The sequence below is a fragment of the Rhipicephalus microplus genome, chromosome 7, assembly GCF_043290135.1.
Source record: "Rhipicephalus microplus isolate Deutch F79 chromosome 7, USDA_Rmic, whole genome shotgun sequence".
Lineage (NCBI taxonomy): Eukaryota > Metazoa > Arthropoda > Arachnida > Ixodida > Ixodidae > Rhipicephalus > Rhipicephalus microplus.
In genome coordinates, this window is record NC_134706.1 from 29,625,789 (window position 1) to 29,650,765 (window position 24,977).

Consider the following 24,977-nt stretch of genomic DNA (forward strand, 5'->3'; position numbering starts at 1 on the left):
TTTTTTTTTTTAGATCCTCCTGGGTCAGGGCGAGAAACGCAGCTCCCTCTGGTCAGTGTGCAGTGCTAAATGCGTTCGGTTGCTCGAAAATGCGTTCGATTCACGCATTCGCTGTCACGAGAGCGCGCTGCTCACGACCTTTGCGCAGAAGCCGTTTCTAGGAGGCGCCAGGTGGTCTTACACGAAGACACGTGGTCTGACTAGACTAACGGGATTTCGCAAAGGCAACCGCGGTGCGCTTGTACGGCTCAGACGACGGTTGGTGCGGCGTTTTCTCGGCTCCTGAAAACTCCCGCCGACTACGTTTGTAGATAACGATAGTTATAGCGAGAGAACAAAACGACGACACAGAGACAAGAAGGACACGGAAGTCTCTGTGTCGTCGTTTTGTTCTCGCGCTATAACTATCATCATGCCATACCAACTAGCCCAAGCTGCCACACTTCTACGTGTGTAGATCAGTGATTGTATTTGTGACGGTGTTAGAACTTAATATCTGGAGTTCCTGCTCTCTCATTTGTCTGCGTGATCTCTGGAACAGGATGTGTTGTTCTCTGGCGGGTTGATAACTGTTTGTGGTTTGAATTTGATGGTTGCTTCTACTACGATACCATTGCGAAGTGGTCGCTGCTTGTAGTAACACAGTTTTCTGGATACCACCGGCCCTGGGTATACGTATGCGACGTCTGCCGGTCGACAAATATTGATTTCGTATTCATATCGTCCACTCGCCTGTCGAAATCCGCGTCGCCAACTTATAACCGTTGCAGCATGCTGGTATACAGTCTCCATCTCGCTATAGGAAGAGCGTTCATTGGGCACGATATGACGGTTTGGTCATTTGCTATAGATTTAGACCGGTGCAACGCGAAGTCCTGCGTTTTAGTTGTAGCCTTCACTGTTCACCTATATACTGCGCGTTACGAATCCACTCGTTCCATAGCGACTCCTGTTTTCCGAGAGCACCGACAAAGCAGCTCTGTCGTGGTGACGTAGGCGCTAGGAGATAAGACAGCTATATATTATAATTTTAACGTTATTGATATGGCCCAATTTCATTATCCTCTTACCTTCACTTTGCTCGTGCCCTCTTTTTGTGGATGACGTGAGCCGGAGGTGAATGTTGACGTCATTAGCAACGGTGGTGTATACCGAATGCCTCGGAGAGGACTAATCCCCGTATTCTAGAATCTCCCTTCACTCAACGCTTGGTTTTCACTTGGGAAAGCCTATGGGAGCACCATTTCTAGGCACGGCCAGTCACTGCATATGAGCGATTGTCTGCTACGATTCTTGAGTAGCCCAGCGTCATTTTCAGCCGAGCGATGGCACAGTGCTCAACTCTGTCACGTGAAGGGTGAAACACGAGTGTAGGAGCGTTTGTGAATACGGGAGTAAGTATTGTTTTCTGGGTTTTGCAGCACGCCCACCGCTCGTAGCGCTGCCACGTTCGACATCGTTGATAGTGACGTCATTATGAACTGGACGCGTGCGTTTACTTGAATTTTCAATTGATTGATATGTCGAGCTTAACGTCTCAAAAACACCACATGATTGAGAGACGTCGTTAGTGGAGGGCTCCAGAAATTTCGACCTTCTAAGGTTCTTCAACGTGCACCCAAATCTGAGCACTCGGGCCTACAGCATTTCCGCCTCCATAGAAGGTGCAGCCGCTGGGATTCGATCCAGCGACCAGCGGGTCAGCAGCCGAGTACTTTAGCCACTAGTCCATGGCGGCGGGGTACTTGACTTGTTAAAGAAAGTATAGGCGGGTTTAGGAGTCTTAATATATCGCGGAACCATATCCCTCCGTTGTTTTTTTTATTCATCCTTGCTTCAAAATGAGCGAAGAGGTCCACCATAGCCTCCTTATATAGTGTCCCATTCTTCAACACAGGAAACTGCAGAACACAGGAACTGCAGGAAACTGCAGAAGGAAACTGCGACCATGATCTCGACGTGCTCGCTCCCCCAGGCGGTGACCGCCGACGCTCAGTGTTCGGGGATCACCCGCCAGACCGTGTTCGTGTTCCGGGAAGAGGACTTCGACCCGAACTGCGTCCGCCTGGTAACGCGCGGTCGAGACCCGGCCACCGCGGTCGCTTGTCTGCTTGGATTCTTCAAGCTCGTCTGCGAGGACGGGTACGAGCAGGTAAGATCACTGCCTTGCAACGTAGCTAGTCTTATAATTATAGCCTTAAGATATCACTATAGAGTTACTATAACTACGAAAATCAGAATTCGCTGCAGCTCTCTGAACCGAAGGACTGCAACTTCAGTAGCGTGGGTGATATAAAAATTCGCCTATTGTTCACTAGAAATCTACGCTGCGCGTGTTCGAGAGCCACGTTTTTTTGTAATTATGAGTCTCCGCCCGCTTTCATCGAATTCTCACGGTGATCGCGTGTTTCCTCTGGCAGGACTCTGTTGCGAACCGCGCCTCATGATCCCGGAGGTCCTTGTTCTGGTCTTACTGGTTCCGCCGCGCCTATATATCATGATCTCAGAGGCCTTTGTTACGGTCATAACTGGTTCTTTCGACGCCTGTATATCTGAGCACAGCCAAAACAGCATAGGGCAGCACAGCAAATGCGAAAAGTGCATTCGTCTAGCTAGTTGTCTTCCAGACAAGCCCACTTCTCATGACGTTGTCCCTAGTGACAACCCATTTAATCCTTGAATGTCTACAGCGAGATTAAGAGCAAAACTGCGACGTTTACGTGCGACACGACGCACGTGTATATATAGTCCTGTCCACTTTCACGCCACATCCACGACATGTAGGTGGTTCGCGCCAGCGACGTCGACGGCGTCTGGCTGGACGAGGTGCACGTGAACGGCGAGTTCGTGCGCCGCCAGCTGCGCGCCCTGTGCGCCGACTCGGAGCCCGCGGCCACCATGGACGACTTGTACGTGCTCCTGAGCGTGCTGCTGTGCAACCTGCCGCGCGCTCGCGGCTCCAACCTGAACCACGACTGGTTCCAGAACCGGATCAACGACCTGGTCGAGCTCTTCCCGGGAGTCTCCGAGCCTCCGCCCGTGCCGCTGTACGGCGAGGAGCAGGCGGACGCTGTCTCCAAATTCGGCGAGCAGTGGCCACACACCAGGGCGACCCTCTGCCACGCCATGCTCAGGAGCCAATTCGAGGTGCGCGTTCGAGGTACTTCGAAATGTACTATACAAGGCTGTAGCATAATGTACCAGAAGTAACGACGGAACCGTACCGCATGTGTTGCCTGTGCACCTAGAAGGAACTGCACACCAAGGCCACATTATTCCACGTATTACTAAGTCACCATATGTGGTGCGAGCGTGTTCTACTTTCGATATTTGCAGCCTGTAGCGTGGCAAAATTGTGGTGTCTGCGCCTACATGACCAAACAAGTCGGGAAGTTCCAAGTAGGAGTGTGCTAGAATGCACTGCATGTAACCTGTGCGCTCCGACGTGTGGCTGCACACGAAGGCGGTGCTGTGCCAAGCATTACTAAGGGGCCGCTTCGAAGTGCGTGTTCTGCTTTAAAATGTAATGGTCTGTAGTGACATCGGTCTGTAATGGTCTGTAGTGACGCGGGTCTCTTATGACATCTCTCCTACTCGAAGGTGTATGGAACGGTACGTGTACCATGTGTGCCCAGTGTTGGCTGTACAAAAAGAGTAGGATTATTCGGGCATAACTTATGACTGGTGTTCTGCTTAAATGGACACTGCAGGCTGCAGCTTCTTCGTGCAAGTGGTGTATTGACCGTTCTTTATAACAAACATTCGCGCAGGGCCCCATGCAGCAGGTGCAGGAGTACGTGTCTGTGGGCTGGCGCTTCGCTGGCATGAAGCACGTCCACCTAATCCTGGAGTTCCTCAGGGACCGCAACTCTTGGGTCCTCGACGTCATCCCAGAGGTGCGCGCCAAGGGCGAACACCTCCAGGTACGCTGAAAAGCTGTCGTATTAAACGGGAAAACGTAATGGTGTCGTGCGGTACGTGTGCGACTAGACGTCCATGCTTGTCGCGATGAATGCCGCAATAGCTGAACATGTCGAGCAGGTTGCCCCTCGATCGGATGCCAGTCGGTCCGTCTATACACAGCGTTTGCGATTCGCGTAACGATATAAATGAGAATTAACAGACAATGATGTTAAGGAAAGTACAGGGATGGCTGTGCGCAGTTAACGAAAGGTGAATGTGAACAAAGAAAAGTGGACTAAAAGATAACCTCCCCTGGGTGGGACCAAATCCGCGACCTGCGTACAACGCGTCTGATGCTCGGACGCGTTATGCACGATAACCTATATGTGAAACTACCGCATGTGCTAGTTAAAAAGTACTCGCACTCCTTATCCCACATACATCCTTATGGACGGCCGACTCGCGTATCCTTCATGTCATCTTCCGATGTATAGCGTATACCTTATGTAGCAGGCATGACAAAGGGAGGAAGATGAGGGTGCTGAGGCAGTTAGACAAAAGCCACAAGGCTGAAGCGCTATAATATAGCGAGAGTGTTGGATGAAGGTGAAGAGAATGGCTGATTCGAAGTTCCGCTGTTTCACTGGTCTTCACAACGTTAAATCGACGCATATTCGGTGCTTTGCGATGCATAAGTGCATGCTAGGGTTGGGGGGGGGATCATTTTATGAGCACTTGACACACCAAAGAAATTTTATGTTTTATGTATGGTCTGGGTGAAGACATGCGGACACCCCCCCCCCCCCTCCTGGTCCCTCCAGTGAACCTGATGGATATGACTGCCCCGTGTGCATGCGTTTCTGTTAGGCTTCCATGTTAGACCAGTGCTACATCGATTCAGAATAAGCCGCCACACATCAATAGAGATATTGAGGTGGTGTCGAGATCGGGACACTACTACACACCCCCCTTCCGAATGCCCTAGAAAACCTTATTGCACCTTGCGCGCAGGAGTTTCTGAAGGCGTACCGGCGGTTGGGTGCGGACGGCCCCTACATGAAGCTGCTGCACCTTCCCGAGGCGGCTACCGCCATGCGCAAGCACTTGGGCGTGCACGTGGCGGCCGCATATGCGCTCGCCGTGCTGGAGGACGAGAACTGGCTCCAGTACAGGGGCGTCCCTCGGGGCGAGGCCGAGGAGGTGGTCTTCGCCAAGATCTCCGCAATCAGGCGAATGGCCCTCGGCGCATCCTCAAGGGAAGGACCGGCTCCTGCTAACCTCAGGGACGGCGACGAGTCGAGGCGCGTCGACGGTGCGGGCGAGCCCGCGGCCACAGCGTCGACCATGGCGCCATAGGCATCCACGGTCGGTACGTGATCACCGTTTTGCGCTCATTGCACTAGGACCCTAACCAACGCGCAGACCATCGGATTTTACAATTTTACTGCGCCTTTGGAGTGTTAGTGGTCGACGAAGCCTAATGGGTGAAACCACAAGAAACGCTCGGGACCTGTGCGGGTTTCTAGATCATGGATCAACAAATGTTCGGTAAACCTCTGTTTCTTCAACACGGCCGAAGAAATAGGGTCGTTTTGGGTGCACGTTAAAGAACCCCAGGTGGTCTAAATTTCCGGAGCCCTCCACTACGGCGTCTCTCATAATCATATAGTGGTTTTGGGACCTTAAACCCCACATATCAATCAATCAGGGTCAAAGGCGTGGGACAGACTTGTGTCACCTACTCTGTGCAAGTGTGTAGTTTGCTCACCGTATGAGGACTTGCCCGTTATATATTATGAAGTCAGACCAATCGAGGAACCAGTATAGGTTCCGGAGCGTCCCTTGTGCGTTTTTACCCTCATGTAGTGAATGACCACAGCTTAATGATGTTCACTCACCACGACAGCTGAAGTTTCGCCTAACTTTTACTTAAATTTCTGGAATGACTGGGAAAGCGATCCGTTTACTTGCCGACTTCGAGTATTGCTGCCATTATCAATGTTCTTTTTTTAACTGACGATAAGCACGCCATTCTTGCAAACCGTGTGGTGACAAGCGAATGGTTCGCTCGCAAGATCAGTTGATAGATGGCTACTTTAGCTTGGTGTTGTCAAATTTCAGCCAGTGGCGTAAATTACGTAATGACATTTTTTTTCGAGCGATCCGGGGAGGTGGTTTGGGTCCTCAACTCCATTCGGAATGTACCAGAAGTCAAATAACATTGGCAATACCCAGAATCAAACACATGCACCGCGGTGGCAGTCTAGTGGCTAAAGCACTTGGCTGCTGATCCGCAGGTCGCGGAATCGAATCCCGGCTGCGGCGATTGCATTCTCCGCGATTCAGGCGAAACTGCCGTAGGCCCGTGTGCTCAGATGCGGGAACACGTTCAAAGAAGCCCCAGGTGGTGGAAATTTCCAGAGCCCTCCACTACGGCGTCTCTCAGAATCATATGGCGGTCTTGGGACGTACAATCGCACATAATAATAATAATAATAATAATAATAATAATAATAATAATAATAATAATAATAATAATCTGATACAACATCGGAAGCGAAGCGTTCGAACAGTTGAGCATTCTGGTCATCGCACTCGAGTATCGCTGCCGGTTCTCCCGCCGATGTCTGGTCTGTGGCCTAATCGCGTGTTAACCGAGCAGGACTGTTTAAAGAAAGCCCCTTTATCGACCACGAAGTGGTTAGACTGAACGAAAGCGGATATTCTTACCTGTCCTGATTCGACGTCTCGTCGTCGGCCATCTGTCGACTGTAGGAGCAGTCGGTGTAGACACCTTGCAACGAAATCTTACGCGGTAGACTGCATCGCCTGCTGATGCTATAGCTTTGCAGTCGACGGGAACGCGATGCACGTTAAACGTGGTGCCTCGGATCGCTTGGTATAGCGCTAGGGGAATTCGCAGGGCGCATGCACCACGTGACCTGCACGCCTTTACGGTCCAAATTACACGTGAACATAGCTAAACAAACCAGAAACGCTGTTGCGGTGATTAGATGAGCGATGATAGCACAGCTCGCTGCAGCACGGGCACTGGCTTATAGGCTTGACGGATGAAAGCGTTGCAGTGCCATCACGACGGCGCAGTTCAGAACGCTTTCGTTTGCGACGGTTTCCGGTTGTGGCAGGATTTGGCATCGCTCGTCGAGGCGGGCATGAGTCGCGATGGTTCCGCTCGCTGAATCGGCTGTCGGCCGCGTCGCGTGAACTTCGCGTATCGGCGCGTGATTATTCTCTGGTAATCGATAAGCGTCGGAGCAGTTTTGCGGCCGAGATTGCGATCTCCCGACATGAGCCGGAGGTGAATGTTGACGTCATTACCAACGCTGGTGTTACCGAATGGCTCGGAGAGGACTAACCCTCGTATTCACAATCGCTCCTCGACTCGACTTTCACCCTTCACTTGACAGAGTTGAGCACTGCGCCGCTGCTCGGCTGAAAATGACACTGGGCTACTTAGGAACCGCCGCAGATTACCGCTGACAGGCAGTGGCTCGCCCTGCCTATAGATGGCGATGCCATTGGTTTTCTTCAAGGGAAGGTGAAGCGTTGAGTGAAGGAACGTTCTTGTATACGGGGGTAAGTATTGTTTTCTGGGATTTGCAGCACGCCCGCTGCTCGAAGCGCTGCCAAGTTTGGCATCGTTCATAGTGACGTCATTATGAGCTCGATGCGCGAGTTTATTTAAATTTTTAATTGATTGATATGTAAGGTTTAACGTCCCAAAACCACCATATGATTATGAGAGACGCCGTAGTGGAGGGCTCCGGAAATTTCGACCACCTGGGGTTCTTTAACGTGCGCCCAGATCTGAGCACACGGGTCTACAGCGTTTTCACCTCTGTCGAAAATACAGCCGCCGCAGCCGGGATTCGATCCCGCGACCTGCGGGTCAGTAGCCGAATACCTTAACCACAAGACCACTGCGGCGGGGCAACTTGCCCAATGAGCCATATTGAAAAGTCATATACACTTCGACTAACGTGTTGTGTTTCCCAAGGCGCCTGTGCTTCCTAAACTGTCTACGTGTGCATTTGCCGGCAGTCAGGTTTCGGTTGACGATGTGGACTAAGCAAACAAACTATCTGCACCATGTCGACACCTAGTCTAGTAACGCATAGTCGACGTTACCTTAAATATGGGTACGGAGAATTCATGAACTATAGCCTTGTACGACCACTACAACTCCATTGTTTTGAAAGAAATGTCGTGGTATACCGACGCCGCAATGCCGAAACCGTTCTTTAGGGGCGAAGCTCCCTGCGGTTTAGGGCAGCTCATCCCTGCGGCGTCCCTACATCCCTACAGACAGACAGGCGGACTAAGACACAGAAGCACAGACGGACGGACGTCTCGCCCCACTCACCATCACTCACTCCGCGGTCATGCTGGAAATTTTTTGCACATCCCTAAGCTTTTCGTATAGTACCAGCTGAGGTTGTCACGGGGAATATGCGTCAGCGGAATGTAACGGCAGTGTCCAGTAAATTAAGGCTTGTGACTCTTTGCTTGCAGTCGAATAGCATGCTCGAATGCTTACGCGCATCCAACTTTTGTATCTTCAACCGCAGGCGCAGCCAGGGCCACGGCAGGACCACGAAGGTACGGGCGCCAGAGGCGCCGGCATCGCGGAGAGGCCCGGGACGCACCACGTAGCAGTCACGGCGACAAGCAACCGCGGGAACTGCTGGAGGGGCGACGTCGTCAAACACCGAAGCCCCGGCGCCGTCAGTCGCGAGACCTCGTCGTCAACGTGCGCCCGCCCTCGTCCGTCGTCAGTGGCCCTGGTCGGCTGTCTGGATGGTGGCCTGCCGTCGCGCCACCCAGACGGCGTCGGGCCCTGGTCGCGGTCTTGTGAACAGTGGATGGCGAAGACCATGACCCCGTCAGCACTCCGGGAGTGTATTTTTTTAGACACGGCCACACGTCACCTAGAGCGCCGTGGTTGAAGATTAGCGGGTTACGGCGCCACCCCGCCCGCCGAGGTCGCCTGGGAGGCCTCTGGGCTTTCTATATAGGGACAGTGGCGGGGTGGTGTCATAGATTGGAGACACAAACAAAATTTTGTTCCCAAATGCGGTGCGTCTGATTCGATGACGAGCTGTACAGGCCAGCTGTACGGTTCGATGGTTTGCTGCTTGGGCGAGTCGGTCAGCAATCGTAGCGTGCATTAGCACCACACGTTTAAAAAATCACTCGTGTGCGTGTTGCGTTTTTTGTTTCTTCTTATAAGGATATGTTTGCACAACTATGTGAGCCCCTTCAGGTGACGTACGTGCAAGGCTAGACCAAGTTCCTTACGTTCGTGCGTCTGCTAGCCGGTCACCGGCTATGTGCTGCACACGCTACAATTGCTGCTCGAGAATACAGCTTAAATTCAGCTGTTTTACAGCAGCGTACACTTTGTAGGCTTCAATGGTATGTAGCCGTTTTATCCAACCGAAAATATTTTCCACCTGGAATGTTCCAAAGCTGGAAGTAATGACCAGCGTGTTGCAGGTGGCTGTGGGTAGAGGGCGCGCGCGGCAAGCTTGTGCTATAGCTTGCGCTAAGCATGTGCACCGCAAGAGAACGCTGGCTCCGTACAGTCAACCTGTGATGCCTGCCTCGAGCTTGCGATGTAGCATCGCAACATGTGCGGGCAGTCTTCGAGCAGAGTTAAGCATACAAGATTCGTGCAGCTTCTTTGTTCCCAATGAGAGAGAGAAAATAAGCAGAAAGGCGGGGAGGTTAACCAGGGCTGAGTTCGGTAGGCCACCCTGCACTATTGAAGGGAAAAAGGGGGAAAGAAAGGTATAGAGTTTTCGGTAACACTTACAGTGAGAAGCGCTAAACAATGTTCCCGGCAACTAGAACTTAGTGGCATACCATTTGGTAGTATTCACCTTTTCATGAACGCCTCCCTGGGCGCCGCCATAGCCCTCCTTGGGCTGTGCAAATTGGCGCGTCCCCTCGAAAATGCACTGACAACGCTGCGTCCTTAGCCTTTGTACTCCCGCGCACAGCCCATCATGGCGGTGCTTTTTTCCTTCCTGTGACAAGGTGTGTACTCGTGCCTGCGCCGACTGGGCTAGGTCTAAAGTTTTTCGGAGCTTGCACAAAGTACAGGACCTACGTTCGAATTTTCAAATGTTCATTCACTTGTGGGCATACACTTAAAATGAAAAAATCGGACGAACTCGTGACGGCAGGCTTTAGCTATGTAGACAATGTATAGGTGGGGGAGTGGGATGTTGGCCATTGTAAAGCTCTTGACACTTCTGCACTGACGGGGGCAGCTCGCACACATCCTGGCAGAGGGTGCAGGTGGTAGCACAGTTTGGCTGCATGTAAGTAACTACCACCACAAGCTTGGGAATGGCTCTTTTGTCCTGGTGCTGAATCGTGATGCAGCCCTAAAGGAACCGACAACCAATTTTTATGGCGCCACTTGTTTTTAGGCCTATGGAAAGCTTATCACTGACTAATAGCATAGTGCCAAAGTGGCAAAACGCTGCGAAACGTTTGGAATCAAAATTTTTCCACCTAAAGCGATTATGGAGTCTTATACTCGCCCGACGATAATTAGAGTGCAAGAACAGAAAACAGAACGACGACACAGAGACAAGGAGGACACGAAGGACACCGTCTCTGGGTCGTCGTTCTGTTCTCGCGCTATTGGTCGTCATGTCATACCAACTGGTCCAATCTGCCACACTTCTTATACTCGCATGCCACAAACAGTGAGCGAGAGAGAGAGAGGTGGTTTCGTGTTTGAGCATGGCGATTAACCGCGCTTGCGTGCATTCAGCGCACATGCGCTGTGGCTTGACTTGGTCCACTGGCGGCTACGACAGCAGCGCCGCTTCTCAACGTGCAACTCCTCTTGCGCCGTTGGCAGCACAGAATTGATCTGGGCTAGATGGTAATATACATACTCTAGTTTTGGAACGCTCGCGCGCATGACAGCAGCGGGCCATGCGACTGCATACAAGAAAGCGATTGACTCCATGTTTCTTAATCCAGCTTCAGTGTCTCCCGCTAGGCTGTGCCACACGACGGTTTTGTTTCTTTTAGGCACGATTTAAAATTACAAATCCTACTTGCAATGTCAAAATATTCCAGATTATGAGGCTTTATGTCATGGTCTTTTCACTTCTGGTGGGATCTATTCGCACCACCTGGCCAGTTGTGGGCCCCTTCAAAGGGACGCTAAAAGGCGAAACAATATTTCGCGTATTGGTAAAAAACATTTTCACAATTCCGAAAACGCCACTCTTATCGCGACACAACACTTGGTAAGCGAAAAAAAAAAAAAACACGTGAAAAGAAACTGCGGGTGGAGACGCCACCTTAAGCGTACGATTGAACAACTCTGACCATGAGGTTGCCGCACCTAATAGGGTGACGTCATCAATTTTTGAATGGGTCTACTAGGCTCAAGTTTCTAATCGATAAATTGAAGTACATTGTAACCTGTGGGTGCCGTAGACCTAGCATACGAAGTCTCAGAAATTTTAATCGAGCCAATGTCGCCAAAATAGAAAAAAAATACATTTTGGAATTTCTTATGTCACGTTCGGGGATCACGGCACAAAATTGAAAAATCAGACTTCCACCTTGATTTTTTCCAATAATAAGGAACTATTGGCAGTGAAACTTATGCCGTTCGAGTTCTCAGAGTGCAGTTTATCAATATGAAACAGCTTATTGTTTTTCTTTGGTGTCTAGGTGTATCCTTCTGCAGGTAATGCACAAAATAACATCCCGTTTATTGCCACAAAACTATTCCTAATCCTCGCTTATTCGCTTTCTATTCAATTTATAAGCTATTTCTTGAATAATGCACACTAATTAGGCATGCGCATCTGCAATGGTAAAACTTTGTTTGTGCCACTAAACTGGAACTGGACAAACAGTATAGATTTCTTTGCTAGCTATATGGCCCCAAAATGATACGTCAGGTTAAGTGCGATCCCATGAAAGACCATCAGTTGTCAGGCTCAACCTTGTCAGACCATGATCTCCGACAAATACAAACAAGTTTGAAGCCACGAAGCAATCAAGTCACAGAACACGCCGGTAAGGGGAACAAAAAACGCTTTAATAAAAGTTGCAAATCTGTTTTTTTTTTTCAAATAAATTACTTTGTACAATAGGCTTAAAAAAATCTCATCTACAGCTGTACAAACACGACACACATGCGAACAGACTAAAAATGGACGCAACATGCATGGCGACATGGCATGATTGTTAGTGATGTTGATAAAAGAAAGACAAAATATCTGGAATGACAGTGGGCATGCAGTCAAATTGTGACAGATGTTGCGGAGGCAAAAGATGCAACACATCTCTATATCTGTCAAAGCTAGTGTAAAGAGTCAGAATGACACACAGTGCACAAGAACTTCTTTTTTTTTTGTTTTTGCATGTGACTCGAGCAACAATGTGCAAGCACAGTCGGCGCTAAAAGGGCCTGGAACACTGCAGACACCTGCCTGGCAGTGTTGCATGCAATTTACGCTCCTTGACTTGAACCACCACAGGTATAGTTCCTAAATCGTGTTTGAGTAACAATTCTAAGGTTTTTCCAATCCAACCCTTCAAGTAATGTCACCAAGGGGAGGAAATAACAAATAAAATAACCGACTGGAATTATACATTCAAACCTCGATATAACGATCCAGGATATAAAAAATTATAGGTTATAACAAAGTAGATATAGAATAGCTCTGTCAAAGATACAGTGCTGCAAGTATATGTTTATAACGAATTTTCGGATATAACGAAGCATTCTTGCGGCAGGTGCGATTTTTTTATAATAAAGTTTGAGTGTATTTCGAGAACACTACAGGAAAGTAGCATTGGTGTTAGGTTACAAGGTGTTGCCTTAAAAAAATGGTAAGGAGTGAAAAAAAAGTATGCAGTGGGAAAGTGAATTAACAACTGCCTTACTAACTGTGGTGCGTTGTAAATTGTGAAGGCATAATCAACCTAAACTGGAGCTGCTGGCCTATTGTTGGCAGTCGCTTAGCGTAAGCTAGGCTGCATGTTCCAGGCATCTGTGGCACCGACCGTACGCAAATGATGTGTTCGGGTGATTTCAACCAGTGCTGCTAGAAAGTGCAGGTTCACGTCCGTGCACACACAGACCCCACCAAAGCTGCGGTGTCTCCAGACTTTATCCAGAACAAAGGAATGACACGACTTTGCAAAGAACAGCCGCGGCGGTGTTATGTAGAAAACGGTGCATCGACGGAACGTCGAGGAATGTGCGCTCAAAGAAACGGACCGTGTGGTGCTTTTTTATGTACACAAGTGAACACGCGTGTTCTCTCCAACGCACTGAGCCGAAGGCCAGTGTCGAGTAAGTGAAGAATCAACGACGCATGCATTTTTTTTTTTAATTCCTGCCGAAACTTGTGAAAACTTGGCCTCCCTACACAAGAAAGGTCTTGGTGGGGTGGGCCATTGCTAGAAGAAAAGCAGTGCGAAAACATGAGGCTCACGTTTTTTTTTTGCACCAACATCAACGGAATGGTTGTAAGGATAATAAATGTTTACAAATATCTGCAATCAGCTGTGGCTAGTTGCAAATCAGAATGGTTAGTTGTAAAAACTATAGGCATTCGCACAGAGGGGGGAAGGAGCGCTAGACGCCACCCTCTCTATGAGCCCAGTGTGGCACCCTTTGGGTACATCGCTACCAAGCTAGTCGCCTAAAGGGGGGGGGGGGGCTTATGACTTAATAGGGGGGGTGTGCGACGATGAACCTTCAATCCACCTGAAGGGGGAACTCTGTGCTCCCATATGGTTAGCATTCAGCATGTGAAAATTGGAAGTGCAGTGCCAAATGTTTGAAAAACATCCCTAATAAGTTGCTTTTTTTTGGAAGCATGAGGTTGGGATACTCAATTACAAGCAGAACCTTAAGTGACTTGATGTAGGCAGACATGATCGTGATAATTTTAGCACACCAGCTTGGAAACCTGCGAACTGCAAAGCAAGTGCTGCTTCTGCTGGCTTTGTCGATGCCCAAAATCAAGCTGTTAAATAGGGACCATAAGTCCTTGATGTTCGAGTTGCCAGTTGCAGCAATTGTTGTTGCAGTGATGTTTGACACCGCTTCATCATGCGCTGGCTGTTGCTTGTAGCGTGGCAGTGCAAAGCCACGCTGAGAGGAAACTGAGGTAAGTCACATTGCGGGGCATGAGCACGGCATATTTGAATCGAGAAAATAAATAGGAAAAATGTCAACATGATCAACAACTTTTCAGTGATGCCCAGAAGCTGGTGTGGCTTGTCTCATGGTTGTGTGCTATTGATATTTGTTAGAATGGCAATGTAAACTTGTTCGCGTTACCAAACGTGTTTGCGGCTGTGACAATGCACTATCAAGTAAGATGATAAGTTCACACCCGATTATAACGTCGTGTACCACTGTTTACGTCGAAAAGAACAGTCAAATCAATTTAAATCTGCAATCAAAGCACTTGCATCTATACACCCGCAGAGAGCATTCCAAATAAGCGCTTGGAGGAAAAAATAGCGTAGCACCAAAATTATAAATAAATAAAGTATACACAAGACTTCATTTCTAAAACACTTTTTTTTCCCGCTTCTATAAACTACGTTCTGGAATATAAGCGACATTGAGGTCATAAAAGGTCTATAGATATATCTGGGCACGCAGTCTAAATAAATATATTCTCACCATCTGACATCAAGCACAGCTCAAGGAAATATAGGCTATCTTCTTTTGTGAGCTTACGAAGAAAAATATACCATGCTGTACATGAAAGCCACGCAAAGCAATTTGAAACACAGACTTCCAGTCTGGCAAGAGATGAAGTTCAAAGCGCACATATAGAGAGGTGTATGCCAGTCCAAAATTGTGGGCAGGATGTCAAGAGGGTTCGTCAAAGTTCACAAAGTTTTTGCTTGCTGTGACTTGCTTCTTTACAAGTGAATATTGAGGACTAACCAATCAATCCGATGAAGTAGTCCTGTTCTTTTAAGGTTGTTCGACATTTAGACACTCTCAGCAACTGTTCATATTGTTTTGTTCTATTTGCAGAACTGAAACACTGCAGTCACATACACACACACACACACTTGGGAGTATCGTAAAACAAAAGTCCCCGCTGCTTTCTCGTTAGTTGCCTGTCCACAAAGGAGGTCTCCATCAAATCCCTGAGGAGGTGCAACATGCACTTGTACGACGATTACCTCTTTTTTTGCTTCAAATATTTTTTATGTGGCAGGATCAGACGCGTGGCAGTATATTGTTTTCACTTGGCAGTGGGCTCACACTTAGAACTCCCAGGCTCGTATGATTCGGTTCGCTAGTGCTCTGAAAAAAGTCTGACACTAGTGCCACTAGTGCGGCAGTGTGTGCTGTCGCATTCAGTGGTGGTGGTGCCATGCTGCCGTGTATACGTGGGTTGGCAGAACCCACTGGAAACTGTAGGCTCGAGGCTTCTGGAAACCTGGGTAGAAACAGTTCATTCGACTCTTTGGTTTGGTGCTTCTCGTTTAAAAAAAAAAAAGAGAAAAATTCTGCCTCAATGGCATTTCGGAGGAGGCCCGTTCGACATACTCGACGGTTTTGGAAATCGTTTGACATTGTATCATCGATTAGAAACATGTACCTCAAGTTGCACAAGGCTTTGATTATAGTTCACAAACCAGGATGTGGTCAACGACATGCAACTTTTGTTTCTGTTCAACAGTCTGTGCACAGAAAAACTTTTGGAAGTGGCAGCATGATGCATTTCCCGTTTCTACTTTCTCCTTCGCACAAGTCGCTCGAACATCGTCTGCTAAAAAAACAGTATTTGCTGCAATTCATCAAATTTCTTTGGTTTCGTCTGCTGGTCGCGCACTTGCCTCAAGCAGTGACATCACGTCCTAAAGTCGTCGGTCCAAAAGGCTGACCTGTCATTGACTGAAGAACTCGGGCAGGTGACAATGCAGCATTGCACTCATTCTGTATGTTTTCACTTTCTCAGATAAAAGTAGGCTGCCACTTGTCCCAAGGCATCCGGGCTTTCAGCTGTATAACATAGTTTTTTTTCGCTGTATAGCTCCATGCTCACATCGCTTAAGCCCGTCGTAGGCTGTTGACGTGATGTGTGACAGCATTGGACGAGCACACACACACTGCACTACTGTCGGAGCTGTTCCATACAAGGTGTCTCACAGCTCACGATGCTACAAAAACACACAGTCTTCACTCGTCGCTCAGTAGTTGAAGATGTTGAAGAGCACGGCAAAGAGAGTGCAGGCAGCGTACACGCCCAGCGCCACCCACCACAACAAGTGTTCGTGAAGTTTCTGCTCGAAGTTCTTGAGAACCAGTAGGCCGATGGTGAGGCCCGCTAGCGCGCCGGTCAGGTGCGCCACGTACGATACCGGCGGCCCGTGAGGCTCGGCGGCGTACCGGTCGTAGACCGCGAAGCCCACGTCCGCGGATGCTGCAAAGCGGTGCGATACGATCTATTATAGTTTACAGCTTACGTGGCAATCAAGGCATCCTGACTCGTCAGCTTTAACAAATGCTGTCAAGAAACAAACTATGTCACTGCAAGTACAATACCCAGATTGCAAGCAATCTAAACATCTTTATTAACGCAGTATACATCTAAGAGCCATTGACTGAATGAATGACAACTGATTGATTGATATGTGGGGTTTAACGTCCCAAAACCACCATATGATTATGAGAGACGCCGTAGTGGAGGGCTCCGGAAATTTCGACCACCTGGGGTTCTTTAACGTGCACCCAAATCTGAGTACACGGGCCTACAACATTTCCGCCTCCATCGGAAATGCAGCCGCCGCAGCCGGGATTCGAACCCGCAACCGGCGGGTCAGCAGCCGAGTACCTTAGCCACTAGACCACCACGGCGGGGCAATGAATGACAACTACTGGTGAGTGAGAACTACGTAAAATAAAGCAGCCCAGTTTCGCCTCAGTGAGACTCAGTGTTCTCGACTCTGGACACATATTTAAGAAATGGTCTCCAACAAGCCTTAGAAGTTTAACTTTTTCAGGATGCAAATTTTCGAGAAGACTACAGATGGATCAAACAGGCAGTGGCCAAGATGCAACTAAAGATAAATCGCAGTTGCATCCTTACAGCATTAAGGAAGCATGCTCCGAGTGATGTAATATATCGAAGCATAAAATTTGCTCACCAATCAGAAACACGCCCACCAGCCTCACGAGACCGAACTGCATCTGGTTGTAGTTCTGAAAAGAAAAACAAGATGTTAGTTGCACTGTCAATCTAAAAAAGCTCATAATGAGTCAAACAATTGTTCACTTCAAGACAAAAGAAAACTATAAAGATTGGCATCGCCTAAAAGAACAAACACTTAGAATAGCCAGGAAATAATTTTCCAACATAACCGAGACCAAAGAAATTAACAGAACCTGGTGACATGACTGGAGACATTCCAACTAAAAAGTTATCTCACTAGACTGATTGTCAATGCCGTATATACAACACAATTTCGTTGAAGTATTTGAAAGGATGATCACAGGCGGATTTCAACTTTGTGGGGCCTTTCCGATGCAAGCAAGCTGCCTGCACAGCGAACTATGACAGCACTGCTCGTAATTTTAGCAACATTGTTATTACACAGAAAAACACCTATTGATTGAGAAGCCTTGTGTTCTGGAACATATTTCAGTAACAGCTAATCATTGGCACGACCTGCTTTTTTTTGTAGGTAAATCATTATGGAGCATTTGAACGATGCAAACTTGACCCTGGGTTGTGTAGTGTCTTCTGTAAGGCAGAGGTGAGCTCGTGTCGAGCGAAATTCGTGAGCTGACTATAAATACACTTGGTTAAAATACGTCCATGTACATTTCATCTTCTTGAGTGGCAGCACTGTGATGTGTTGGTGCCTCTGCCTACTTCACTTCTATAGCGTGTGTTTCACAACGCCACACTTGCATTCAATACACAGTAATGTATACGAACCTTCTAGTTTGGCAAAAGACATGGTGTTGAATGAATATGCTGTGACAGCAGATTGCAAACGCCGAAGTCCCGGCAAAAAATTTAGGTCAATTTCAATACTAAAACAGTATGCCTCATTGTTATGTAGGAATGTTGTGCGACAAAAAAAAACAAAAAATGGGCAAAACAATGTTTGCTTCACTTTTAGGCACTTTTGTCACGCGGCAAAGCGTACATATTAAATCTGCTCGCGATTTTTATTAGGTTGGTTGCACGACATGAAACTACATTTAAAGACTCGCTTTGATCTAAAATGCTTCGTAATGTAGAGGAAAAAAAGGCAAAACTACCGAACATGCGTTTGATATTCAATGGAGCGTGCCTTATTAGTGTTTGACGTGCCAGAGAGAGCTATTTCTTAGTCAGAAAACCTACGGTACGAAAGCCAGGGAAGTAGGCAGAAATTTTGCTGGCCACGTCTTTAAAGAGAATGGAAGGTAGAAGAAAGGCAGAGGTGCGACCTTTTTTAACTTATTTTCATGTGTGTGTTGTAAGGTGAGCGCATATATGTACACAACAAATGTAATAGTTTCCATGAATACCAGAAACCCCCCCCCCCCCCTCCTCTCAAACCAGTATGCCACTGATAAAAGTAATATCGAATTTACGTGCAGTGGCGTCAAATAGGCTGCCATGCTAGATTATTAGCACAACTACAATCATATCTAGTGTAACCTTTGTAATCTGCATGTAACTATATCAATCGTGATTGTGTGAAAGAGAAAAAGTCTGACTGAAAGGACACAAACTCATTATGACTACGAAAATGTCGCAAGCGTTAAATCTGTGAAAATATATGCCCCAAGTCACGAAGTCCACAGGCTGCAATATGAGCCTATGTTGCTATAAAACTATTCTTAGCTCATGGATGGCTCCGTGAGTTAATGTGAAGCTCATTACAAACTACCGACAATGTAGACACAATGTTAGCAATATGCCAAAGCGTTCCTTTCGGCTGCAAAGCATCCACAGCAACAGCACAGGGGCGATGTTGAGTAACGTGCAAATCATTTTCCATTCTCTGCATTGTTATTATTGGGCTGTGCTCTTATTGTTTTTACTGGGTGCATTGTTAATACTGGCCTATTCCCATCACTTTGTACATAGTTGTGGTCCCCGTCGAGCCTGCAAAGAAGCTTTTTGACCCAGGTTCGTTCTTTGCGGGCTCGGGCCGGCACACAACTTGGAAGCATATCGGAAGCAGGTGTAGCGTTCACAGTGAGAAGCAAGCTGGATTGGTTGAGCCCTAAAGTTGATAAACTGAAGTGTTTATCCTGCAAAACATCGAACACCTAACGAGTTTGTGGAGTATGTTTTGAAAGTTGTGTATATGAGCCCGATTTCTTGAGCGAAGGTTTACACAAGTCAATCTCATAGGTGTGTTTTATGGAACACCAGGCATCCTTGAACTGATGAAATGTTCATTATGGTCACTAATTAGGTAAATTGGTACAAAGCCTTGGTAACAGTGTACCTTCTACATCAAAAGAAAGCAGAAGGAAGAGATAGGGACAGGAAGAATGCATCTCTCCTGTCCCTGTCTCCTTTTCTTGTCTCGGTTCCTTCTGCTTTCGCTTGGTGCCACCGGTGTTCCCTTACCAAGATAAAGCTTTCAATGTTTTCAACCCACAAATGCTACCCAAATGTGACGTAATGTGACAGAACAGAACTCACCAATAGCACGTTGGCTAGGTGTGCCGCTAGCAACGCGTAGACACCACCCGACGCACCGACGAGGTACACATCTGTGTCGAACACTGACGTGCCTAGAGAACCTGCACAGAGGAGAAAAGGAGATTAGGAATTAATACGGATCACTGACAAAGTTACATGTAATGCGTATTCAAAGAATACTGAATTCATACATTTACTCCATCACTAAGTAAGCTTTATCAAGTCGACATAATAAAATCAACACAGAATACCTGTACCTTGTAGCTGATACTATACACAGCAGAGGGAAGGTGCAATTAGTTAATTATCTTAAATGTGGATAAGTAAAATAAACTAAATAGCAAGGTAACACATCTGTGTATGCAACAAAATCAATCAATCAAACAATCAATTCATTAACTCTATTACTTCAGGATAAGACTTCCATCACAATAAGCTGCCCGAGCAGGATATGCTGAAGCAGTACAAAAGAAAGTTAATCTACATGTTCTTCGAAAAAAAAAAAAAATTTGACCGAACGTGAATCTAAAAGGGTTCTATATATAAATAAAATAATAATTTGGATACACAAAGAATGATTCGTTACGCCCCGCCGCGGTGGTCTAGTGGCTAAGGTACTCGGCTGCTGACCCGCAAGTCGCGGGTTCAAATCCCAGTTGCGGCGGCTGCATTTCCGATGGAGGCGGAAATGTTGTAGGCCCGTGTGCTCAGATTTGGGTGCACGTTAAAGAACCCCAGGTGGTCAAAATATCCGGAGCCTTCCACTACGGCGTCTCTGATAATAATATGGTGGTTTTGGGACGTTAAACCCCACAAATCAATCAGAATGATTCGTTAACATTAAAATTGCAAATTGGAGCATGGAAATTGGCAGAAATAAAGTAGAACTGCGCTTAAGCATTTTTATATAAGTGAATGTGGAATTAGTTATTTAGATAGAAGATATTACGGGATAGCACAAGCAGTTTCATATTTTTTTCATTGCAACAAATATATTAATACAAACAAATCAAACGAGGCAGAGTTGGGGCTTTCGCTGCCAGGCAGCTAAGTTGTGCACCGAAGCGCGCATATTGGGCGGCAAAAAGCACAAGGTAGGAAAGCAAGCTTTACAGGCTTCCGTGGCCATGGAGCCTAGCGCGCACCCCGGCCGCCAGATGTCGCTACCTGCTCGAGTCAATCTCTTCGCTACGCACTGCTTCGTCGGCGGTTTCTTCGCGCGGGACGACAACAGCTGCGCGGCGCCGTGTCAAACGAGGCGAACAAGGTCGTTGCCTTGGCGTTAAACAAAAAAAGTCAACGAAAACAAACGAGAGTGGCGGAACATGCAGAACAACGGAAAGTTGGGCTTGCTAGCACGAATTCATATCGCACGGAGCAGGAAAAAAAAAAGTTATCAGGCGTGAACTCGAACACGAGAGGAATGATAAACGCCGAATCGTCCACGCGGTTTGTATTTCTACGCGAGTACACGTGGCTGCCAATTTTTGAGGCGAAACAAGGTAACAGTTGAGTCAGCTCGAGTGATCCAAAGAGAGTCACTATGACGTCATCACGGCGTCACGTAACGTGATACTGACGTCGCACGATGACTTTGTCAATGGTGAACCGGTCCCCCAGAGCCACTGCAGAACCACGGCCGCTGGATGAAAGAACGCAGGGTCTTTCATCCAGCGGCCGTGGCAGAACCATGCAAGGTGCAGAAAGATGTCGAAAAGCGAGAGGGGGGAAAGGAGGAGCATAAATAATATATAGACTGAGAAGAAGAACGCGGCCCGCCTTCAAGTCATCTTGGGAGAATGCAGGTCACCTCTGCGACTTCTGGGCTTCCCAGTGATAGTATTGAGTAGCGCGCGCTTCGCTTTTCTGATGATATATTCCTAGTGTCGTTCTTCCTCGTTTTGTGTGTTCTGGTCTAGAGCTCCTTCACCAGTTTCGTACGCAATGTAAGCCAGTAACCGAATTATGAAGCGAAATGGCGTTCGCGCTATCTGTTTCCCTTCGGTTGTGTATACTGGGCCCCGACGCCTTGCTGTCTCGTGTTTCACGGATTGCGCACAGGAAAGAGGGCGCTAGCGGCACGCGACCGACGCCACCTAGAACAGGTGTTGGCACGACGGACGCCTCCGAGGGTGAGGGGTAAAACGTCAGATGAAAGGAAGGTGTGATTAACAATTCACTGCAGGGAAGGAAACACGAATGTTAAAGGGAGACATAGAGTGGTAGGTTAAAAAAAATGAAAGAGAGAGAAGAGAAAAAAACAAACAAAGACTGACCTGCGAGCACTCCGGCCATGTAGACGGTGCCGATGCGCAGGGATCCGTGGACCATCTCCAGCGGGAGGCCCACCAACATCTGGACGAGCAGGTTGAACAGCAGGTGGATCCACCTGTCGTCGTTAAAGAAGGAAAGAAGGTCAACAGAGGTCAATGGCCTCTTTAAAAATGACTCCGCCCAGTTTACTACTGTGTCAGTAGATTCACTATCTAGTTTTTTTCTTCATCTATTTTTTTCTTCATCCCGGCTGCGGCAGCTGCATTTCCGATGGAGGCGGAAATGTTGTAGGCCCGTATGCTCAGATTTGGGTGCACGTTAAAGAACCCCAGGTGGTCTAAATTTCCGGAGCCCTCCACTACGGCGTCTCTCATAATCATATAGTGGTTTTGGGACGTTAAACCCCACATATCAATCAATCTTCATCTAGTGTATTCTTGCAAGGCGCAAGATATCTACCTATTTATTTGTATATTTCTTTTATCACAATACTAACGCTCTGAATTTTATACCTTAGACAGGAGTGGATTACAACTCAGAACAAAACGTCAGGCAGGCCCTCCTGCCGAAGTACATAAAAATATTAAAACCTTACAACAAATGTATATATATATATATATATATATATATATATATATATATATATATATATATATATATATATATATATATATATATATATATATATATATATGTGTATGTATGTATGTATGTGTGTATATGTGTGAGTGTGTGTGTGTGCGTGCGTGTGTGCGTGCGTGTGTGCGCGTGTGCGTGTGCGTGTGTGTGTGTGCGTGTGTGCGTGTGTGTGTGTGTGTGTGTGTGTGTGTGTGTGTGTGTGTGTGTGTGTTGTAAGGTATCAATATTTGCATGCACTTCGGATATACTTCCATAAAAATTTTACCGGTACATGAATGTTATTGTGACATCGTCATGACGTGACCAACTTCTGCGATTTGTAATGTCATTACGGCGTTATACGACGGATTTGTCAGTGGCGTGGGTCACGCGGGTTCTCGTACAACTTCTTTCGCCTGCCGTGTTTCGCTCAACGAAACATAGAATCAAGGATTGCGCCTTAAAAAAAAGATTCCCCGAACTAGGCTTAGGGCTGCGCTTATGCACCGTCTATCGAAGACTGGGCAATAACCGCAGGCTTCCTTGGCGTGCAACATAAAAACCCGGATACAACGAGAGACTCACCCTGCGTGCAGTACCATGTAGAAGACGAATCGCCATACTTGTAGCCGCTTGTCGGGCCGGTAGATGAAGAAACTGTCGATGGGCACCGGACCCGTCGGAGTGACGGCGCCCGTGATCACCGTGTAATAGGTGAAGAAGCCAAGCTGCAAGGACAAGAAGTAAGCGTTCTTTTACCTCAACTGCATGGAACTGTGACGGTCTCGAGTATCGCGTCAACATAAGTGCACACACCGGTCGCTTCATGCTTTGAGAGCTGCTCACACGCGTGTAACACAACTAGTCCTGCACGCGGCACACGATCGATCGATCTCAGTCTCATTCAGTTCGTACAGTACCTCCCCTATACATTACATAGTAATCATTTCTAACTGCAGTTGCAGCGCCTCCTGCGGGGTTATTTTATAATATAAACAGAATTGTATGGTTCTAACTCTCCAAAAGCGCGATATGATTATGTGGGACGGCGCAGTGGAGGGCTCCGGAAATTTCCACCACCCGGAGTTCTTTGACGCACAGCTAAATCTAAGTACACAGGCTACTAGCCATTCGATTACATTGGAGTGCAGCCACCGTGGCTGGAATTCGATCCGTCGACATTGGTCAGCCATGGAGCACCGCAATCTCACGAAACCATCGCGGCGGTGTTCCTTGTCGAAGATGAGTTTCACACGAGTTTCGGCTATATGGCGGAAGAAAATCGTCACGCTAAAATGCTGCGGTAAAGACTTGAGTTGCAATGCTTCGAGCCAGTGGCATAGCTAGGCGTGGCACATCATAGCCGAGTACGTTACCACGCCTCCCTCCCCCCATTTCCCCACTCCGAATTTATGCCTTGGGATAGAGAGCGCAAAATGACACTTGAGTCCTGATGTCGGATCGTGGCGAAGCTGACATTTTATTTATTTATTTTTCGGACTGTAACCACGTTATAGCAGGAAAACTTCAAAGCTCCAGTGGCGTTCTTTTTTTTTTTTTTGTCCAAACTGGCGTGCACCGACGGAAACACCGTTAAAGAGAAAGAAAGAAAGAAAGAAGGAAAGAAAGAAAGAACGAAAGAAAGAAAGAAAGAGAGAGAGAAAGAAAGAAAGAAAGAAAGAAAGAAAGAAAGAAAGAAAGAAAGAAAGAAAGAAAGAAAGAAAGAAAGAAAGAAGGGGGAAGGAAGGCAGAGCAATGATTTGCGGCCAATCGGAGGTCACCGGCGCATGCCTCCATCCGAGACGCGTGGACGAAGACGGCGAAAGAGGGAGAGGGTGTTTCTCTCGTCCCGCACACCGTCTAGGACACGGAGGAAGGAAGGGACGACGACGCCGAAGAAGAAGAGCGATAGACTTGGCGCGCGCTCCGCCGGTAGTCACGCCCGGCGAAGCGCGCGCCACCTGGCATCCGCGTGGCACGCACGCGCTACGCACCGCTAATGACCCTAATGAGAGTTCGCTCGCGTTTGTTGTGGATCGGAGGAGGGTCTCGTCTTGGCTCTGTATGTGTATACTGCTTAGATGTAACGCTAGAGAAACTATAGCGTGTGCGCCCTTCCACCAGCTCCCTCATTTCAAGAAAGGAGAAAAAAAAAAGACAGAAAGAAAGAAGGAAAGACAGAAAGGAAAAGGACCGAAAGCACTGCCGGACATCACCGAGCCACTGCTGTCGAATTCCCTCAAGCACGGACGGCACACGCCCCACCTAGCATAGCAGCAACTATCACTCTATATATAGGCGGTGTGTTGCTAAATAAATAGATTAAAAAATATGTATGCACGCTTGAGGACGTCGCTGGGCACATTGTGTGGGAGAGGAGGACGGTGGAAAGCGAAAATAAGGTGCGTGACCTCTTAAAGAGACCTTGTCGACATGCGCAAGCTGTCGCTTGTTGTGCGGCTACAGCTCACGCATTTA

General features: G+C 47.7%; 2 protein-coding genes and 1 long non-coding RNA gene across 4 annotated transcripts in view; 1 reads left to right on the forward strand and 2 right to left on the reverse strand.

The window, feature by feature from the left end:
- Positions 1-1,789: 1,789 nt before the first annotated feature.
- Positions 1,790-7,130, reverse strand: LOC142767378 (uncharacterized). Its single transcript, XR_012884845.1, has 2 exons — positions 6,634-7,130; positions 1,790-2,130 (listed from the first exon to the last, which is right to left on the reverse strand). It is a non-coding gene; the product is annotated as an uncharacterized LOC142767378 (long non-coding RNA).
- LOC119179309 (uncharacterized) lies at positions 1,985-8,944 on the forward strand. Its single transcript, XM_075868905.1, has 5 exons — positions 1,985-2,152; positions 2,785-3,147; positions 3,771-3,923; positions 4,915-5,272; positions 8,493-8,944. Exons 2-4 carry the CDS (start codon positions 2,899-2,901, stop codon positions 5,257-5,259), a joined length of 747 nt encoding a protein of 248 aa, XP_075725020.1. The 5' UTR covers positions 1,985-2,152; positions 2,785-2,898; the 3' UTR covers positions 5,260-5,272; positions 8,493-8,944.
- Positions 8,945-15,738: 6,794 nt separating this feature from the next.
- Positions 15,739-24,977, reverse strand: part of LOC119179809 (protein rhomboid) — a 211,315-nt gene continuing 202,076 nt past the window's right edge. For both annotated transcript variants that reach the window (XM_075868908.1, XM_037430926.2), the window contains 5 exons: positions 23,085-23,227; positions 21,884-21,996; positions 19,608-19,708; positions 17,101-17,155; positions 15,739-16,376 (listed from right to left, as the gene is read on the reverse strand). In XM_075868908.1, coding sequence (XP_075725023.1) covers positions 16,144-16,376; positions 17,101-17,155; positions 19,608-19,708; positions 21,884-21,996; positions 23,085-23,227 — 645 coding nt within the window. In that variant the 3' untranslated portion in view covers positions 15,739-16,143. The remainder of the gene's footprint in view (positions 16,377-17,100; positions 17,156-19,607; positions 19,709-21,883; positions 21,997-23,084; positions 23,228-24,977) is intronic.

Bases quoted from the DNA above. Each gene is read 5' to 3' on its own strand.
- LOC119179309 (XM_075868905.1), top strand. From the start codon at position 2,899: ATGGACGACTTGTACGTGCTCCTGAGCGTGCTGCTGTGCAACCTGCCG. The intron at 3,148-3,770 runs GTGCGCGTTCGA...ACATTCGCGCAG, and splicing joins TGCTCAGGAGCCAATTCGAG to GGCCCCATGCAGCAGGTGCA. The intron at 3,924-4,914 runs GTACGCTGAAAA...CCTTGCGCGCAG, and splicing joins CCAAGGGCGAACACCTCCAG to GAGTTTCTGAAGGCGTACCG.